This window comes from Scardinius erythrophthalmus, assembly GCF_964197995.2.
Source record: "Scardinius erythrophthalmus genome assembly, chromosome: 19".
Taxonomy (NCBI): domain Eukaryota; kingdom Metazoa; phylum Chordata; class Actinopteri; order Cypriniformes; family Leuciscidae; genus Scardinius; species Scardinius erythrophthalmus.
The window spans coordinates 17,327,195-17,341,565 of record NC_138239.1 but is presented as its reverse complement, the minus strand read 5'-3'; the positions used below and the strand labels follow the sequence as shown (position 1 = coordinate 17,341,565).

General features: G+C 37.2%; 1 protein-coding gene across 1 annotated transcript; it reads right to left on the bottom strand.

Annotated features, from left to right (window-relative positions):
- Window positions 1-593: 593 nt before the first annotated feature.
- On the bottom strand, window positions 594-14,256 carry aftphb (aftiphilin b). Its single transcript, XM_081347789.1, has 9 exons — window positions 14,104-14,256; window positions 8,015-9,425; window positions 7,736-7,896; window positions 7,282-7,402; window positions 7,009-7,065; window positions 6,558-6,656; window positions 5,755-5,785; window positions 2,978-3,098; window positions 594-2,851 (listed from the first exon to the last, which is right to left on the bottom strand). The coding sequence occupies exons 2-9, from the start codon at window positions 9,383-9,385 to the stop codon at window positions 2,719-2,721; spliced, it is 2,094 nt and encodes a 697-aa protein (XP_081203915.1). The 5' UTR covers window positions 9,386-9,425; window positions 14,104-14,256; the 3' UTR covers window positions 594-2,718.
- Between the last annotated feature and the right edge of the window lie 115 nt (window positions 14,257-14,371).

Sequence of the window (14,371 nt, the reverse complement as noted above, 5' to 3'; positions counted from 1 at the left end):
ACCAATCAGCTTCTGAGAAGCATCACAAAAGAAGTCTGTGATTGGCCAGTTGAGAAGTCGTTCAAATAGCCATTGCAGTGGTACAGCAAAGGGCAGTGTTGTAGAAAACCCGGCGGGGAAATAACTAACGTTAGCTCAAAACCCGATTCAGAAATTATTTTACGTCCTTACCATAGAGAATGTAAAAAAAAAAAAAAAAAAAGGTCCTGACGCAACAACGCCATCGCGTGGCATATTTTATTTACACGCGTTAAAACGTCCCAATAATGAAATATTAATATATGGCAGCTGTTTATTACATTTTATGTAGACGGCTGTTTGTTTTTGTTACATGCGTCCCAGATCAATTTGTTGCAACCATGATATAGCGCATAAAACAAGTCATTTTGAAGTTAGAACCTAAATATAATTTGCATTTACAACAAAAGCAATATTAAAACTAATTTACACCTCTTTGCTTGAATAGTTCTTGCACGTTATGATAAACGCCGTAGCCTAATGTTCCTTATCTGCGTTGACGCTGCCTTTTTTTTAAACTTGTATTTCACTATATATATATATATATATATATATATATTTTTTTTTTTTTTTTTATAGTTCAGAAGATCCGACTCAAAAGAACGATTCGCTCAGACATCTAGTTACATTCCGCTTCTGCGTTATGGGGGGAAACTGCAGTAGCAGATTCAATAGCAGAGCAATCCGTCTTCTGGGCTCCAGGCTCCAGCCACCACATTACATCTAACGTTATATAAACCTTACAAACACGAATGAACGCCTGTCGAAAATCAGTTTATGACTGCTCTAGCATTCGAGTCTCATCACAGATAATCACGTACATTACATCGTCTGCAAATTGACAGATGTGTCGTATGATGTGCAGGCTCTGTCAGTGTAAAATGTAAGGATACAAATCAAGAAAAACACAATAACTCACTCTTTGCTGCATCTCCGTGCTGTCGTTAAGCGCTTCTTCGGTTCCGTTACCGGACATGGTCACCGGAACGGGGATCGAGATGCGGCCGTTGAGGAGCAGCTCTCGGTTCAGTGCGCGCAGATGAACGGGTTAACTCATTCTGCTCCAGATCAGAGTATCACTGCAATCTATAAACGCTTCTGGGTCGTTTGAATAGCATTCATAATTCAAAAAGCGTTCTGATCACCTGTGCATCTTTTCTCTTTAGAGAGTCTCTCATTCCGACAGCTGCGATTAGTCTAGATGTGCAACCATCTAGGTCGTTTTCCTCTGGGGGAGAAAAGCACTCTGGAGTAGAAACACATCATTTGCATGAAACATGGAGACACATAACAAATAATGTAAGGGCATAGAAAAAGCAGAGAAGTAGGCTATGGGAACAAGATATTTAACATTTAAAAAAAATATTGAGAGATAAACTGATATAGTAGCATTATTGTATTATACAAACAGGAGAAAAGTACAGAAAGTACATACTCATTTGGAAACAGCAACTCCCTCCTGATACACAAATCACAAGAGAAGCTAGACATTTCAGATTGGCTAGCAAAAACCACAAACAGTATCTGGGCAAATCTTATACGCTCAAACCATTGAAAAGGGAATAACTATAGTTTATCTGCCTTTTTTATTGTTAAACTTCATTATACAAATTTACAACAGAAGACAAAGACACAAATTCCTTTATACACTTTTCCACAGGAACAGTACAAACTCTTTAAGATGTCATAGCACTGCTGTCATATTCATATTATATCAGATTGTGCAAAAGATCCACCTTTAAAATAATTCAGTGAGAAGACATTAATAAGACAAACAACCAAATCACAAATAAAAAAGCAGGCACACATATACGCAGTTCCCTTATTGAAGTTCTAAAAATTAAATGATAATATAATCTTCTCTTGTGTGCTTGTCAGTTGTGGGGAAATAAAATAAATAAAACTAAAGGCAGTAAAAAGAAAGGATGGTTAGAAGATAAAGGTACCATACAGAATGCAGTGTACAAGAGCATAAAAATGGATCAAAATCAGTTAAATGAAGTAATGAACTGAATGACATTTAAAAAAAATACAGAGAAATAAAAAGAAAAGCACATATTAATGTGTGTGTGTTTATGTATACATATTAACAACCAGGGGTCAGTATTCACTTAAATCAGGGGTGGGCAATTTCGGTCCTAGAGGGCCACTTTCCTGCTGAGTTTACCTCCAACCCGGATAAAAAAAACAACAATTTGCTTGTTCAGGTTTGTTTGATAAGGGTTGGACAGTGGCTCTCCAGGACCAAAGTTGCCCATTCCTGATTTACAGGCTCTGATTTCAAGTAGTAAAATGTGCAATTCTGCATTTCACCGAGAAAAAAGTACTCACATTTTCACAAACAGCACTCAAACAAATAAAATCATAAACGCATGTATTAGACATTAAAGGTGAATCTGCTGTTCTAAATACTGTGTATAAAAGACAGCTGAGTCTATTTTCTGCTGGGAAAAAAATCAGCAGGAAAATTTTCACACATAACAGGGCGATTCAATCCACTTAAAAAAACAACAACCCTGTAATAACTGCAGGAGTGGAGAAATAGGGAGCTTTTAAAAGGTTACATTTTTATATTAAATGTGATTTTTTGGAAGAAACAATGACTTGATCTGTTTTTGTAGCTGTCTGTGAACTGAATAAACGATGATGCCATAATGACTTTGAAATCTTTGAAAGGTGATTGGCTGATACCGTGTTTGGTTATATATGATTGGCTGCTGGATTCAGAATGGAGGGGAACATTAGAACCCTGGCCTGCATGAAGGACAGGTCAGGGAGAAGAGAGATGACCTTTGCTGCTTCCTTGCTTATCTTTTCATCTTTTTCTGGCCTCCTGTCAAACACACACACAAAAAGAGCATTTTCTCAGAGATTGACCTTTCTAGCCCTCTAGCTGTAAAGTAACCATGTAGTTGCACTCAACATGTTACGGCATGCTAAGAGTATGCATATGTCTCACCTGGCTGTTGTTGTGGTTTTCTCCATAGACTCCATGAGTTTTGTAAATGCATCTGCAATGCTGCGACCAGTGGTGTTCTCAATTTTAGCTGTAGTCAGTTCATATATCTCTGGATCAACACCTAAATAAACAGGATTTTTTTTTAAAAAAAGGACACATATGCACACACACATTCAGTTATAATATTGTATAAAATGCTTAAAACTTACAGTTCATTATACCGTCAATAACGACAATGAAGCTACATAAACAGGATCTCAGAAACAGTAGAATTTTGTTTAAATTATAGTTCATGCGAGATTATCACTTTCTTAGTAAGACTTAAAGGATTTCCCATACACATAGAAGCAAAACACTATCAATAGTGCATTAGATTAAAGGCAGAAAAACAGAGATACTCACACTGGCAGAGACTGTAAACAAGTCCAGAGAGAGGAAATCAGGGACAGAACACTAGAGTACGAACAAATGCTAAAGACGACAAGCTTCCCTAAAAAGTTGATTTTGAAATTACAGACACAAGGAAAAAGGAAGAAAAGAAGGTTTCACAGCAAGCCAGTCACTTAACGGAGATGAACCCTTTCTGTTCTGACCTGGTAGTGGTGTGTCATTTTCACTATCTGAGCTACATTCATCCACAGGCCCAAAATAGTCCAAATTTAGCACTGAGATTCCACCATCTTGTGCTTCACATGAGAGCCACAGCAATGACAACAAGACATGGAGTGTTAGTGTGTTGTTAGTAGCTCAGGATATTCACAATATATCAACAGAAGTATATACAGTATATTACTGTTCAAAAGATTGGGGTCTTTATGGAAAGAAATTAATAGTTTTATTCAGCATGGATGTATTAAATTGATCAACAGTGACAGTGAAGCTTTTTATTTCAAATAAATTCTTTCTATTTATAGTAAAAACTTTCTATTCATCAAAGAATTAGAAAAAACGTATGGTTTCCACAAAAATATTGAACTGTCTTCAATATTGATAATAATAAGAAATGTTACTTAAGCAGCAAATAAGAATATTAGAAAGATTTCTGAAGGATCATGTGACAATGAAGACTGGAGTAATGTAAAATTCAGCTTTGTCATCACAGGAATAAATGACATTTTAATATAGAAATAGTTATTTTAAATGTTATTAATTTGCTTAATATTACAGTTTTTACTGACTTTGATATTTGAAATAAATTCTGAATTTGACAGCAAATCTTACAGACCCAATCTTTTGAATGTATAAAAGCAAGAAAAGGAAAAGGCAGTTCAGCACCAGAAAACTTTTATTAGAAGTGACAAAGCAGGAAAAGATTAGAACAGAGATGAAAGCAAGAGATGAACTGTCGTATAATATATTTATTGACAGATTTAAGAACTATTTGGTTCAACATAACTGGAAAAAATGACTATCCAGATAAAGAGCTCAAGGTCGACAATTTTGGTTAAAGAAATTTTCTTCATACAATTTAAGTTTGACATTTGTGACATAATGCTGATTATCACTGAAAATAATTGACTTATCCCTCAATATAAAAAAGCTAAAATATCAAGGCAATTGCAATTTAAGGAAGCCTTAACAGTTTTACAGTTTTAAAAAGAACAAAATATAGCCACAAAATTGCCTTTTTTCAACAAAAATTAAATAAGGGATGAGTTGAAATTATTTTCTGTGGTAATCAACTGTAACTGTCAACATTATGCCGCAAATTCTGTTGAATGAACGTGTAATGAATCCAGAACATTCCCTTAAGATTGAGAAGCAGCGTATATCACAGTTTGCAGGTTAAGTTGGTCAAAAAAGTGCATTAATGAATGTTTCACTGCTAGCCACAGTGGGTTTTTAGACAGTAAGTAAAGAAAGAAAAACTGAATTATACATTAACATAGACTGTATAACAGAAATCACCACCTAATTAAACCTTCACAATTTGAAAACAGCCTCTCAGTAAGTTTCTGTATGCAAATCTTTGAAAACGTGGTGGTGTTTCCTCTTTAATTTTAGCCAAGGCGTGCTATACAATGGCTTCAAGTAAGCACCAGCAGTAAGGTCAGCAATTCCAAAAAAGATATCTTTTTTAGTCAAACCTGAGACAGTAGCTGGTGCATAGGGACTAAATTGGTTGTACTTTTGACAACACAACTGAGAACGTATTTAATATTTGGGTAAAGTTCTCTTTATCTCAAGTCTTGCATATAATGGCAAGGTAATAAACAACTGCATATGAAGCTGCATACTTATAATCTGAGGTAGTACACTTCAGCCTATGTGTGTATATGAGTGTGGACAACATAGTGACATGGACTTTCAGATGCAGAACAAGAGAGGAGATAGGCAAGATGTAAACACAAACTAAAATATAAAAGGGAATCTAAGATTAACTGATTTGTATCTTTGCTGACTGAATAGCATTTCACTTTTGAGCAGAAGAAGAAAGACAAACAACTGGGAGAAAAAGAAAAGAGTTTCCTGTTCTTTGGATCATAAATAGAATTTGGACGGTTACTGCTCAAATTGTTCTGCTAATGCTAGTTTAGTGTTAAATCAACACTGATAAAACAAACATACAGGAGAGAAACTTTTCTAAGTGGTGTGTGAATTGTGAAGGAAACAGGAAGTTGGAGAGAGGAAAATGGAGAGAGGAGTGTGGTGAGAGAGAAAGGAAGTGCTCAGACAGGGATGATAAGCGAGGTAGCATCAGGAGTAGGATTTCTGCCGTGAGTGGCGAGTAGCTTTTTCTTGAACTCTAGAGAAGGAGGCACGGCGAAAAGACGTACCGTCAATACTAATGGTCAAAGAGGACGCCACCTGCAGCACAACAAATGTAGTTTAGCAAGCATACAAAGTAGCGGTTGCACAGGGTAGTCGACTTTAATACTCTGCCAAGACGCTTTGAGCTTGACGTCGACTAGTCGCTGATCATGGCCTAGAGAGGGTGCAACAGCAAGTCCAATTTTACGCTCCGTTTCCAACAGTTAAAATGACAAATAAATGCATACTCTGAGAGCACTCCACAAGATATATTTGATTATACCATCTGGATGCTCAAAATTGATCAGGTGAATGCACGTTTTAAACAGCTTATTGTTGCATTATAAAACACACACACCGTCATGTCTGTAGCCTATTGCTTGCATATCTCGTGCAGATCAGATTTATATAAAGTAATCTTTACTGTGCCACTTTATCTGTATCAGATTTAGAACGAGCAAAAATCTGTTCGAAATATAACGACCCAAAGACAAAAGAACTGATAAAAATAAGCTGTTATGTAGGAGCGCTGTGTCATGTGCCATAGCTGAGCACAAGGCAACCCGCGTTCGAGACTCAGCTCGAGGTTAAGGCTTATTTGATCATTAACGACGTCATCAGCGACTAGTCGATGCCGACTTGACTTTAATCACATAAATGTTGACTTAAAAAACCGAAGTCGTTCAACCCTTAATACAAAGTGCTTACAATCAACTTTTAATAGTGACATTGAATGTCCAAGAATTACAGAAAGAAGATTAGATCATTAATATATCTGTATCTTTATATCTAGATAACTAATATCTATGTGCATGTCTGCGCTTCTCACCTGAGTGCATAGAATATTTCCACTCTCCACAGAAGCAGAAGGGGAAAGTGCAGGGGAGGCTGGAGATTTTTGAGACTCTTTGGTGGGTTCCAGCATTCCCTGAGAAGAAGAGATGTTTGGTGAAAACAAAAATCAATAAGAATGATACACGCTAATGTATCATTTAGTTAATTTCATTTAAACTTTCTATTAATAAAACAAACAGTTTTTCATTAAAACATTAAGCAGCACAACTGATAATGAGAAATGCTTCATGATCAGCAAATCAGCATATTTAGAATGATTTCTGAAGATCATGTGACTGAATGTTGCTGTAAATGACGCTGAAAATTCAGCTTTGCCATCACAGGAATAAATGACATTTTAAAATATGTTAACATAGAGAACAGTTATTGCAAACTGTAACAATATTTCACAATATTATGTTTTTGGGGATTAGGACTTCACTCACCAGTCCAGCAGCAAACATAGGCACGATCACTGGCTGCTGCTTGTCTCCAGTGAACAACTATTAGAGGAATAAGAAAAAAAATCTATCATGTCAAATCATTAAAAAGAAAGCAACAGTAAAAAAAACAAGTTAGTACTAATTAGTCACAACTAAACCCTGTGGACTGTCTGTTTATCAGTGTTTACCGACTAGAAATATACTTCACATGAGAGAAAAACCAGCTGTAATCAACAATACTGCATGTCTATGAGGTATGTACTTTCAAGAACTCACAATATTCCTGATTCCTAGGCAATCCAGAAGAATTCTGTTACTATGGGAACCTGCCCACTTGAACTTAAGGCCATGACTGCTGTGGATCTCCTGAAGGTGGCACCACAAGGCCAATGAATTCCTGCAGAAATAAAAATGAACCAAGACCTAGTAACTAGTCAAGGAACTAGTCGAACCAAACACACAGGATATATTTAAACGCTAGACATGGAGCTCCTATTAATAGAAGCCGCCTCAGGGTAAAAAATACAGATCAAGTTTAAAATAAGAAATAAAGTCACATTGTTAAATATATTAAGTCACAATTACAACAAACCAAGTCACAATTGTGAGATATAAAGACTTGTTTTCTACAGTGAGGATAGGTTTTCATAATACCAAGTCCAAATATGCGACTATATTCTGGAAGTGCAAAAAAAATCTTAGAAGCTTGTAGTCAAGAAGAGACTCTTACTCCTGTGCCAAAGAGCTGCTTGGATCCCTTTGCTCCTGAGGATCCTGAGCCTGCAGGAATTTGTGGAGGGGCAGGACCTCAGTGACCCCGCTGACCGCAGGATGGACGTCTAAAGGGAAGGCGGTTCTGAAGAGATGCTGTAATTTGCAGCAGAACTCAACCTGTCAGATGAAATGAGATTTACATGCAATTTTACGGTTTAAAATCCATTAATCAAACTGCAATTCATTTTAACAAAAATGGATTGCATGAATAGTGATTAACATGTAAATGACTCACAGTGCTACCCTGGAGGTCACCACTAGAGGGCGCTGTTGAAGTCTCAACATCTTGTTCTCCTTTACCCAGGTAAGTAGTCTGTTCCTCCTCAAATGTGGCCCATGAATCCTGATCCTCTTTTGTGCCTTCATTAGGTCCAAATGCAGTCCAGTTGTCTTGCAACTCCTCCACTCCTCCAAATGGAGCTGCACTAAAGTCGGCAAAACTGTCACTGGGAGGCAACTCAGAACAAAAAGCTCCTTCATCGCACGCTGCTTCCTCAGCCAGCTCATCGTCCTCCTTGAAGTCCTTCAGGGTGTCCGTGTCACCAAACTCATCATCCGTGGAGCACCTGGACAATGCAGTGACAAATTCAGGAAATCCTTCCTGTGTTATAGATTCAGTCTGGCTGAAGTCCGAGAAAACCTGAGATGCATCTCTGAAATCGCCAAAATCCTTGCCGGCCGTGGGGTCTGTGGGTAACTCAATGTCGTCCTCTTCTTCCCCCTCTGCGTTTGCAAACGATCCATGAATTTCCCTTGTGTCTCCACTTATCTGTGTGTCAGAGATTAGATCTACATCCATGGAGGGGGCCGTCTCTGCTTCGGCTATGTCATCACAGTCCACAGACCCGTCCTGTTGACAACAAACAACAAAGTTCTCCATTTGTTTATGCTCGCCTTCAGGTTCTTGTGCATCTCTACGACTAAACAACTGGGAGTCGCCACATAGCTCCAGTCTCACTTCCGTCTCTCCAGGTTCAGATGCTTCTTTATGGGATGAGTGATTGTTTGAATCAGTCAGGTTGTCCGTTTTGTTGATCAACTGGTTTCCGTCTAACACATCAGCTCCACTGAGGTCCAGTCCAGAGTGTACTTCAGTGTCTGTGCTTTGTAAGCAGGTGGAAAGAGCTCTGTCCAGCTCTGAATTTGCACAAGACTCAGTGTATCCATTACTAAGTATGTGTCCATCGCTTGAGCTGCTGATTTGGACATCAGGAAGTATCGAGGGAGAATTCTGACCATGTTCAGCAGAAAGCGCCCTTTGATCGAAGGACGCCAAATTTGTGACCATCTCAGATAATTCCTTTTCTGTTTTCTCGACACTGCTAATTGATTCTCCTACCATTTTTCTCTCGTTAGCCCACCCACGCTTTCCTGATACAGCGACATTCTGTATAGATTTGATGTACAGGTCAGGTGGAGATTCCTCCAGCGCGTTTGATTGGTTGAATGTTGTGGGCGTGTCGATGTCTGAGAAGCTGAAACTGGACGACACTCCTCCGCCATCAAAACCCCCAAACTCACCAAACTCATCCTCCTCTTCTTCCTCTCCAGCCTCGTCCAGTGGAGGGGGAGAGGAAGAGTACAGACGGATGACATCAGGCTCCATGGTCCTCTTGCGCCACCTGCGGCCACATGCACACACACCCCTTGAGAAAAAAAGAGAGATAAGACAAAGACAATTATAGAAAACTTGAGTATGTTTTATTATCATTATTGGTCAAGAACAAAATTCCCTTTCATTCAGCAAAAAATATATAATAACACCGACTGACAACACTTTAGCCGAAACAATCATCTCTTTTGATTAGCATAGACACGTATTTATTAGATATTATTATTAGACGTTTTATACACGTCTGCACCATGAAATGCTAAAAGCAAATAATACAACAGCCAAATTCACTAGCACCAGCAGTAAGTTTCTGATATTGTGGATTTTGAAATGTATATTTATTCTTGTATATATGTATGTTTATTCTATTTTTTATATTTGAATTTAAACAAAAACATTTAAATTTCAAATGATTTGAACTGTATCAGCTCTCTTTGTTTAGCAACACATTTCTTTTCCTCCTCTGAATTTACTACATATTTAATACTTATAATAGTTCTACATCTAGGGCACAGTTTAAAGAAAGCTGCAAAGAGTAAACACTTCTTAGCTTGTGCACAAGCACCAAAATGACCTGCAATTATTGACTAGGATCAAAGGATCGGACAGGTCTCACATGGTGGTTAAAGTAACAACAGCTACTAATATTTAACTATTTGTCTACAGATTCATTACCCTGGTGTAGAGTGTAACAGTGGTGCAATAAGGAAAATCAATAATAGTGGAAATATGCAAATTCACTTTTCACTAGTTTTAGTAGGTTTATGTTTCTTGATTCTAGTTTCTGACAACATACAATACCATTCTATCTATGTTTCCATTCAAAGATGCGACTGTAACTTATGCACAAAATGGGAATATTGCATAAAACATTTGCGAATAAGGCAGTGTTTCCATCTATGAGCCGAAGAGAACAAAATCATCACTTCCTGATAAATTGGCGCTAAATATAATTCACACAAGAAAAGTCCGCTAGTTCACTTGCTTTGGTCCGGACCAAATACAATGTTGATTTTTTTTTTTTTTTGGTCTCCCCCTTACAAACCAACATTTGTAAACAAAACCACACGTGTGCTAAGGTCATCCATTCATTGGGCAGAAATTCGAACCATACCAGAGTTCGTTTGAAACTGGTCCGAGACCACCTCTTCAACTGGGTCTCGGTATGGTTGTTTGGTCTGCACCCGAGTGCGATTGCTGTGTTCACACCTGCCTAAAAGATCCGCACCAAGGGGGGAAACGAACTTGAGTTTGATTCAATCGAACCAAACAAGACAGGTATGAACACACAAAAGTAGGAGAAGCCAATGTACATAAATTGTGTCTTAGAGCATGCAGATGAAAACAATAAACGCATTTCCGAGGAAGATGACTGCTGTTTGGGAACGCAATCGTGCAAGACAGTTCTGGAAGGTAATTATACAGAACCACTTTGACACCAGACTTTGCTCAGGTATTTCAGAAAACAGCATTTCAGATGCTGTTGGTTAGTCCAGTTATGCCATGACATGATTTTTTTTTTTTAAATGTGCATAAAGGAATTTATACAGTAAATGTGCTTCCATCGTAGTTTATGCGCATATTTTCTTATCGGATCAAATGTTTTATCCGACTTATAGCACATGTTTTTATGTGCACTTTTTGAATTTATGCGCATCTTGGTGTTTCCATCCTGCAGTTTTTCAATTAAATTTTTCAAAAAAGTGATTGAAATTACTATAGTGAATGATTTTTTTTCCTATTTATGAAATAAATTATTCTTTGTGAGTATATTGCCTAAAAAACGTTTTTAAAAATCATTGAATGACTTGGAAAGTCCTGGAAATTCATTGGTCAAAAAAAAGGCGTTGGGACCCTGTAATAGATTGAAACTCTTATACTCTGAATAATCTTTTTAAAAATCCTTTTTTTTAGCATAAACAGTTAATGTTTCTGTTCCAAACAAACATAGACTGGTTAATCTCTATATGACCACCTCAGCAGTCTTTCCAGTTTGATCATGGGGGTAGAAAATACCTCCAAACTGGTTTTGTGGATTGTGACTGTCCTAGTTATTTTCCATTAAAAAAAAAATTAAATGGTGGATTGGGCTAAATCTGATTTTTAGGCAGTAGATGCATGGAGTTTTTGTCCCTCAGTGTTTGGACTCCAGCTCGGAGTCTGTGCTGTTTGTCTCAGAGCACAAAGGAAGTGGATTAGGGTTCCCTCATCAGTTTACACTCCCTTCAAAGAGGACATATCAGCGTTTACACAGTGAGCGTGTGTATGTGAGCGTGTCTGCTTGCCTGAGGCAAACAAAATACTCCAGTATGTGGGCTAGTAATCAAAATATTTAAAATTATATTGGCCCAAACTCACATCAGTGTACTTTTGTGCTTGTGTAACTGACTTCTATAGGGAAATTTCCAGACAGTGATTTCTGACAGCTAGTGACAGCTTCTGTTCAGTTAAAGTGTAGGTAAGAGTGCAACTAAACTAATTAATTAAACTAATCAAAAGTGACGGTTAAAGACATTTATAATGTTCTAAAATATAAATAATTACTTCTATTCATCAAAGAGACCTAAACAATATATATCATGGTTTCCACAACAATATTAATAATAATTATTATAATATTAATAAATATAAATAAACATATAATTATTTCTGGAGGATGATTCCTGAGAGATCACGTAACACTGAAGAATAGAGTAATGGCTGCTGAAATTATTTAAATTATATTCAGTATTAAATTATTACATTTTAAAATATATTAAAATAGAAAAGTAGCATTTTAAATTGTAGAACTATTTCACAAATTCCGTTTTACTGTATTTATTTTGATCAAACAAAATGCAGTCTTGGTCTTGGAGAGCACAAAACACAATTAAACCAACCCCTTATGTTTGAACGGTAGTGTATATGTGTCACATGAAGGTCTTGTTTAGTTTCATTATCTTATGTTATATGTTTCTGTAAGAGTTCATTAAAGGTTCTTTTTATTGTTCTGCATCACACATCTCTTTATTGTATTTGCTACACACTAAATGTGACAGTATGTAGGTTACTGTGTGACCTAATTTAGTTTTTTCCTCCAGTCAGAATCAGATTACTAACAGTGTCCATTAGATCATCGTGCCTCATCCATGGGATGCTGACTTTAAAGGTTTTGGCTCACATAACTTTGTCATTGGAATGATGTAAAACATGAAAAAAAAAGGAGTTGCCAGCTGAGCTCTCACCTCATTAATAGTCTGAAACGCTAATCATGTTTGTGTTTTAGGGATCACTCAAACGTAATCGAGGGCATTGCATTAATATTGATACATCATTAATATCAATGCTTGGTCTCTGAGAGGCTAATGTTCTACAAGTGTTATTTTGAAGTTATTTTGAGTTATCAACTGTCAGCTGATTATAGTTTTGTGTAGATCTACTAGCTGTGAAAAATAGTGCCGATTTTAACAACTTGACAGAACAGCTTTTATTTTTATATTGGAGACTGCTGTGTAGTGTTAAGATCCGTCTTCACGGAAATCACTAGAATAGCCAAAGCTATGTATTAAGGTTATCCACATACTTTTAACCATATAATGTAGTATTGTGCCATACGTCTCAAATAAGTTTCTGTAATTACATCTATAATTACACTGTTGACCCAACTGTTACCCAATAAACCTATACCACCAAACCTGTCCCTAACCTTACCCGTATCCCACCTTGACAGCAGCAAATGTGTTTTGGGTTGCAATTTATTTTGTGCACTTACACTTGCCTGTACTTACAGTGTACTTACCTAAGAAAGTACTGGGTAATATAAGGTAACTACATGGATTAAGGTTAGGTTTAGGGGTAGGTGTTCACAACATGAACGCAATAAATGCCGCAAATGAACGCAATTTTGATGCAAGTACATAGTAGTTAAAGACACTTTATATAAAGAAAAACCGAAATATGGATGTGAAGGCAAATTAGGTCATGCATAAATGGCTGTTTATAAATATAATGCCAATGAAAAGCCTCCTGTTTAATGCATCAGAGAAGACAATGGACATAATACAAACATCTAGATACCACGGTAATGCAAATCAGGTCCTCGTGCTTCATAAACAGAAACAGAGATAAACAGGCAGATATTGTGTATGGCTTTCAAAATTGCATAGGTTATAGCCTATATTGAAGACTGTTTTCTTTTTCTTCTGTGGAACACAAAATGAGCTGTTAATCGGATTACAAAAATACATAAATAAAAATAAATAAGCAATTCTGATGTAAAAGTAAAGATGACAGCCTGTCAGTCACTACTTGCTTTCATTGCATCTTTTCTTCATACAATGGCAGTGAAGGACTGCGACTAACATTCTGCCTAGCATATTTTGGAAAAGGAAATATTTTGGAAAATATTGAGGAAAAAAATGTCACACAGGTTTGAAACAACATGAAGGCGAGAAAATAGACCAAATATACCTTTAACTTGCACCTCGACAAGAGGAAGTATTTTGCACGAGCTGTCAACGTCTGGTTTGGTATTATGACACAAGACGGCTGTCATTAGCCGGTGTGGTTCCTAATCCACTCAACACCTCAGAACAACATATCTCAGGACAAAGCTGTAACACTAATGGAAAAATGTGTACTGCCATAGACGAAGTGACAAAATTGGTCATTAGACGCTTCTGTCGTGAAATCTAAGTGGTTTGACAACAATGAATGCAGCATATTCTTCTTACCTTCACCTATACGCTATGGATGATCATGACGGACATTCAACCTGTTCAGCGAGAGGACAAGTTTCGTCTCGTCTTGTCTTGTCTAGGTAAAGTTAAACCGGTTCTCACTGCCAGTTTCTGCGCTCATCCGGAGTTCCGTGTCCAACAATACGCAACCGGAGACCCGGGGACCTTTATTATCATTCTGCCAGATCACAAACAGTGATCTACTTCCCCCTGTCGGTACGGAGCAAAGACACGACACGAGACAACAACGAATACAGATAGA

Excerpts from the sequence above, each read along its gene's own strand:
- aftphb (XM_081347789.1), bottom strand. The coding sequence starts at position 9,385 with ATGGAGCCTGATGTCATCCGTCTGTACTCTTCCTCTCCCCCTCCACTG. Across the intron at positions 7,897-8,014 it reads GTGACCTCCAGGGTAGCACT|GTTGAGTTCTGCTGCAAATT; the intron begins GTGAGTCATTTA and ends TTCATCTGACAG. Across the intron at positions 6,657-7,008 it reads CTATGTTTGCTGCTGGACTG|GGAATGCTGGAACCCACCAA; the intron begins GTGAGTGAAGTC and ends TCTTCTTCTCAG.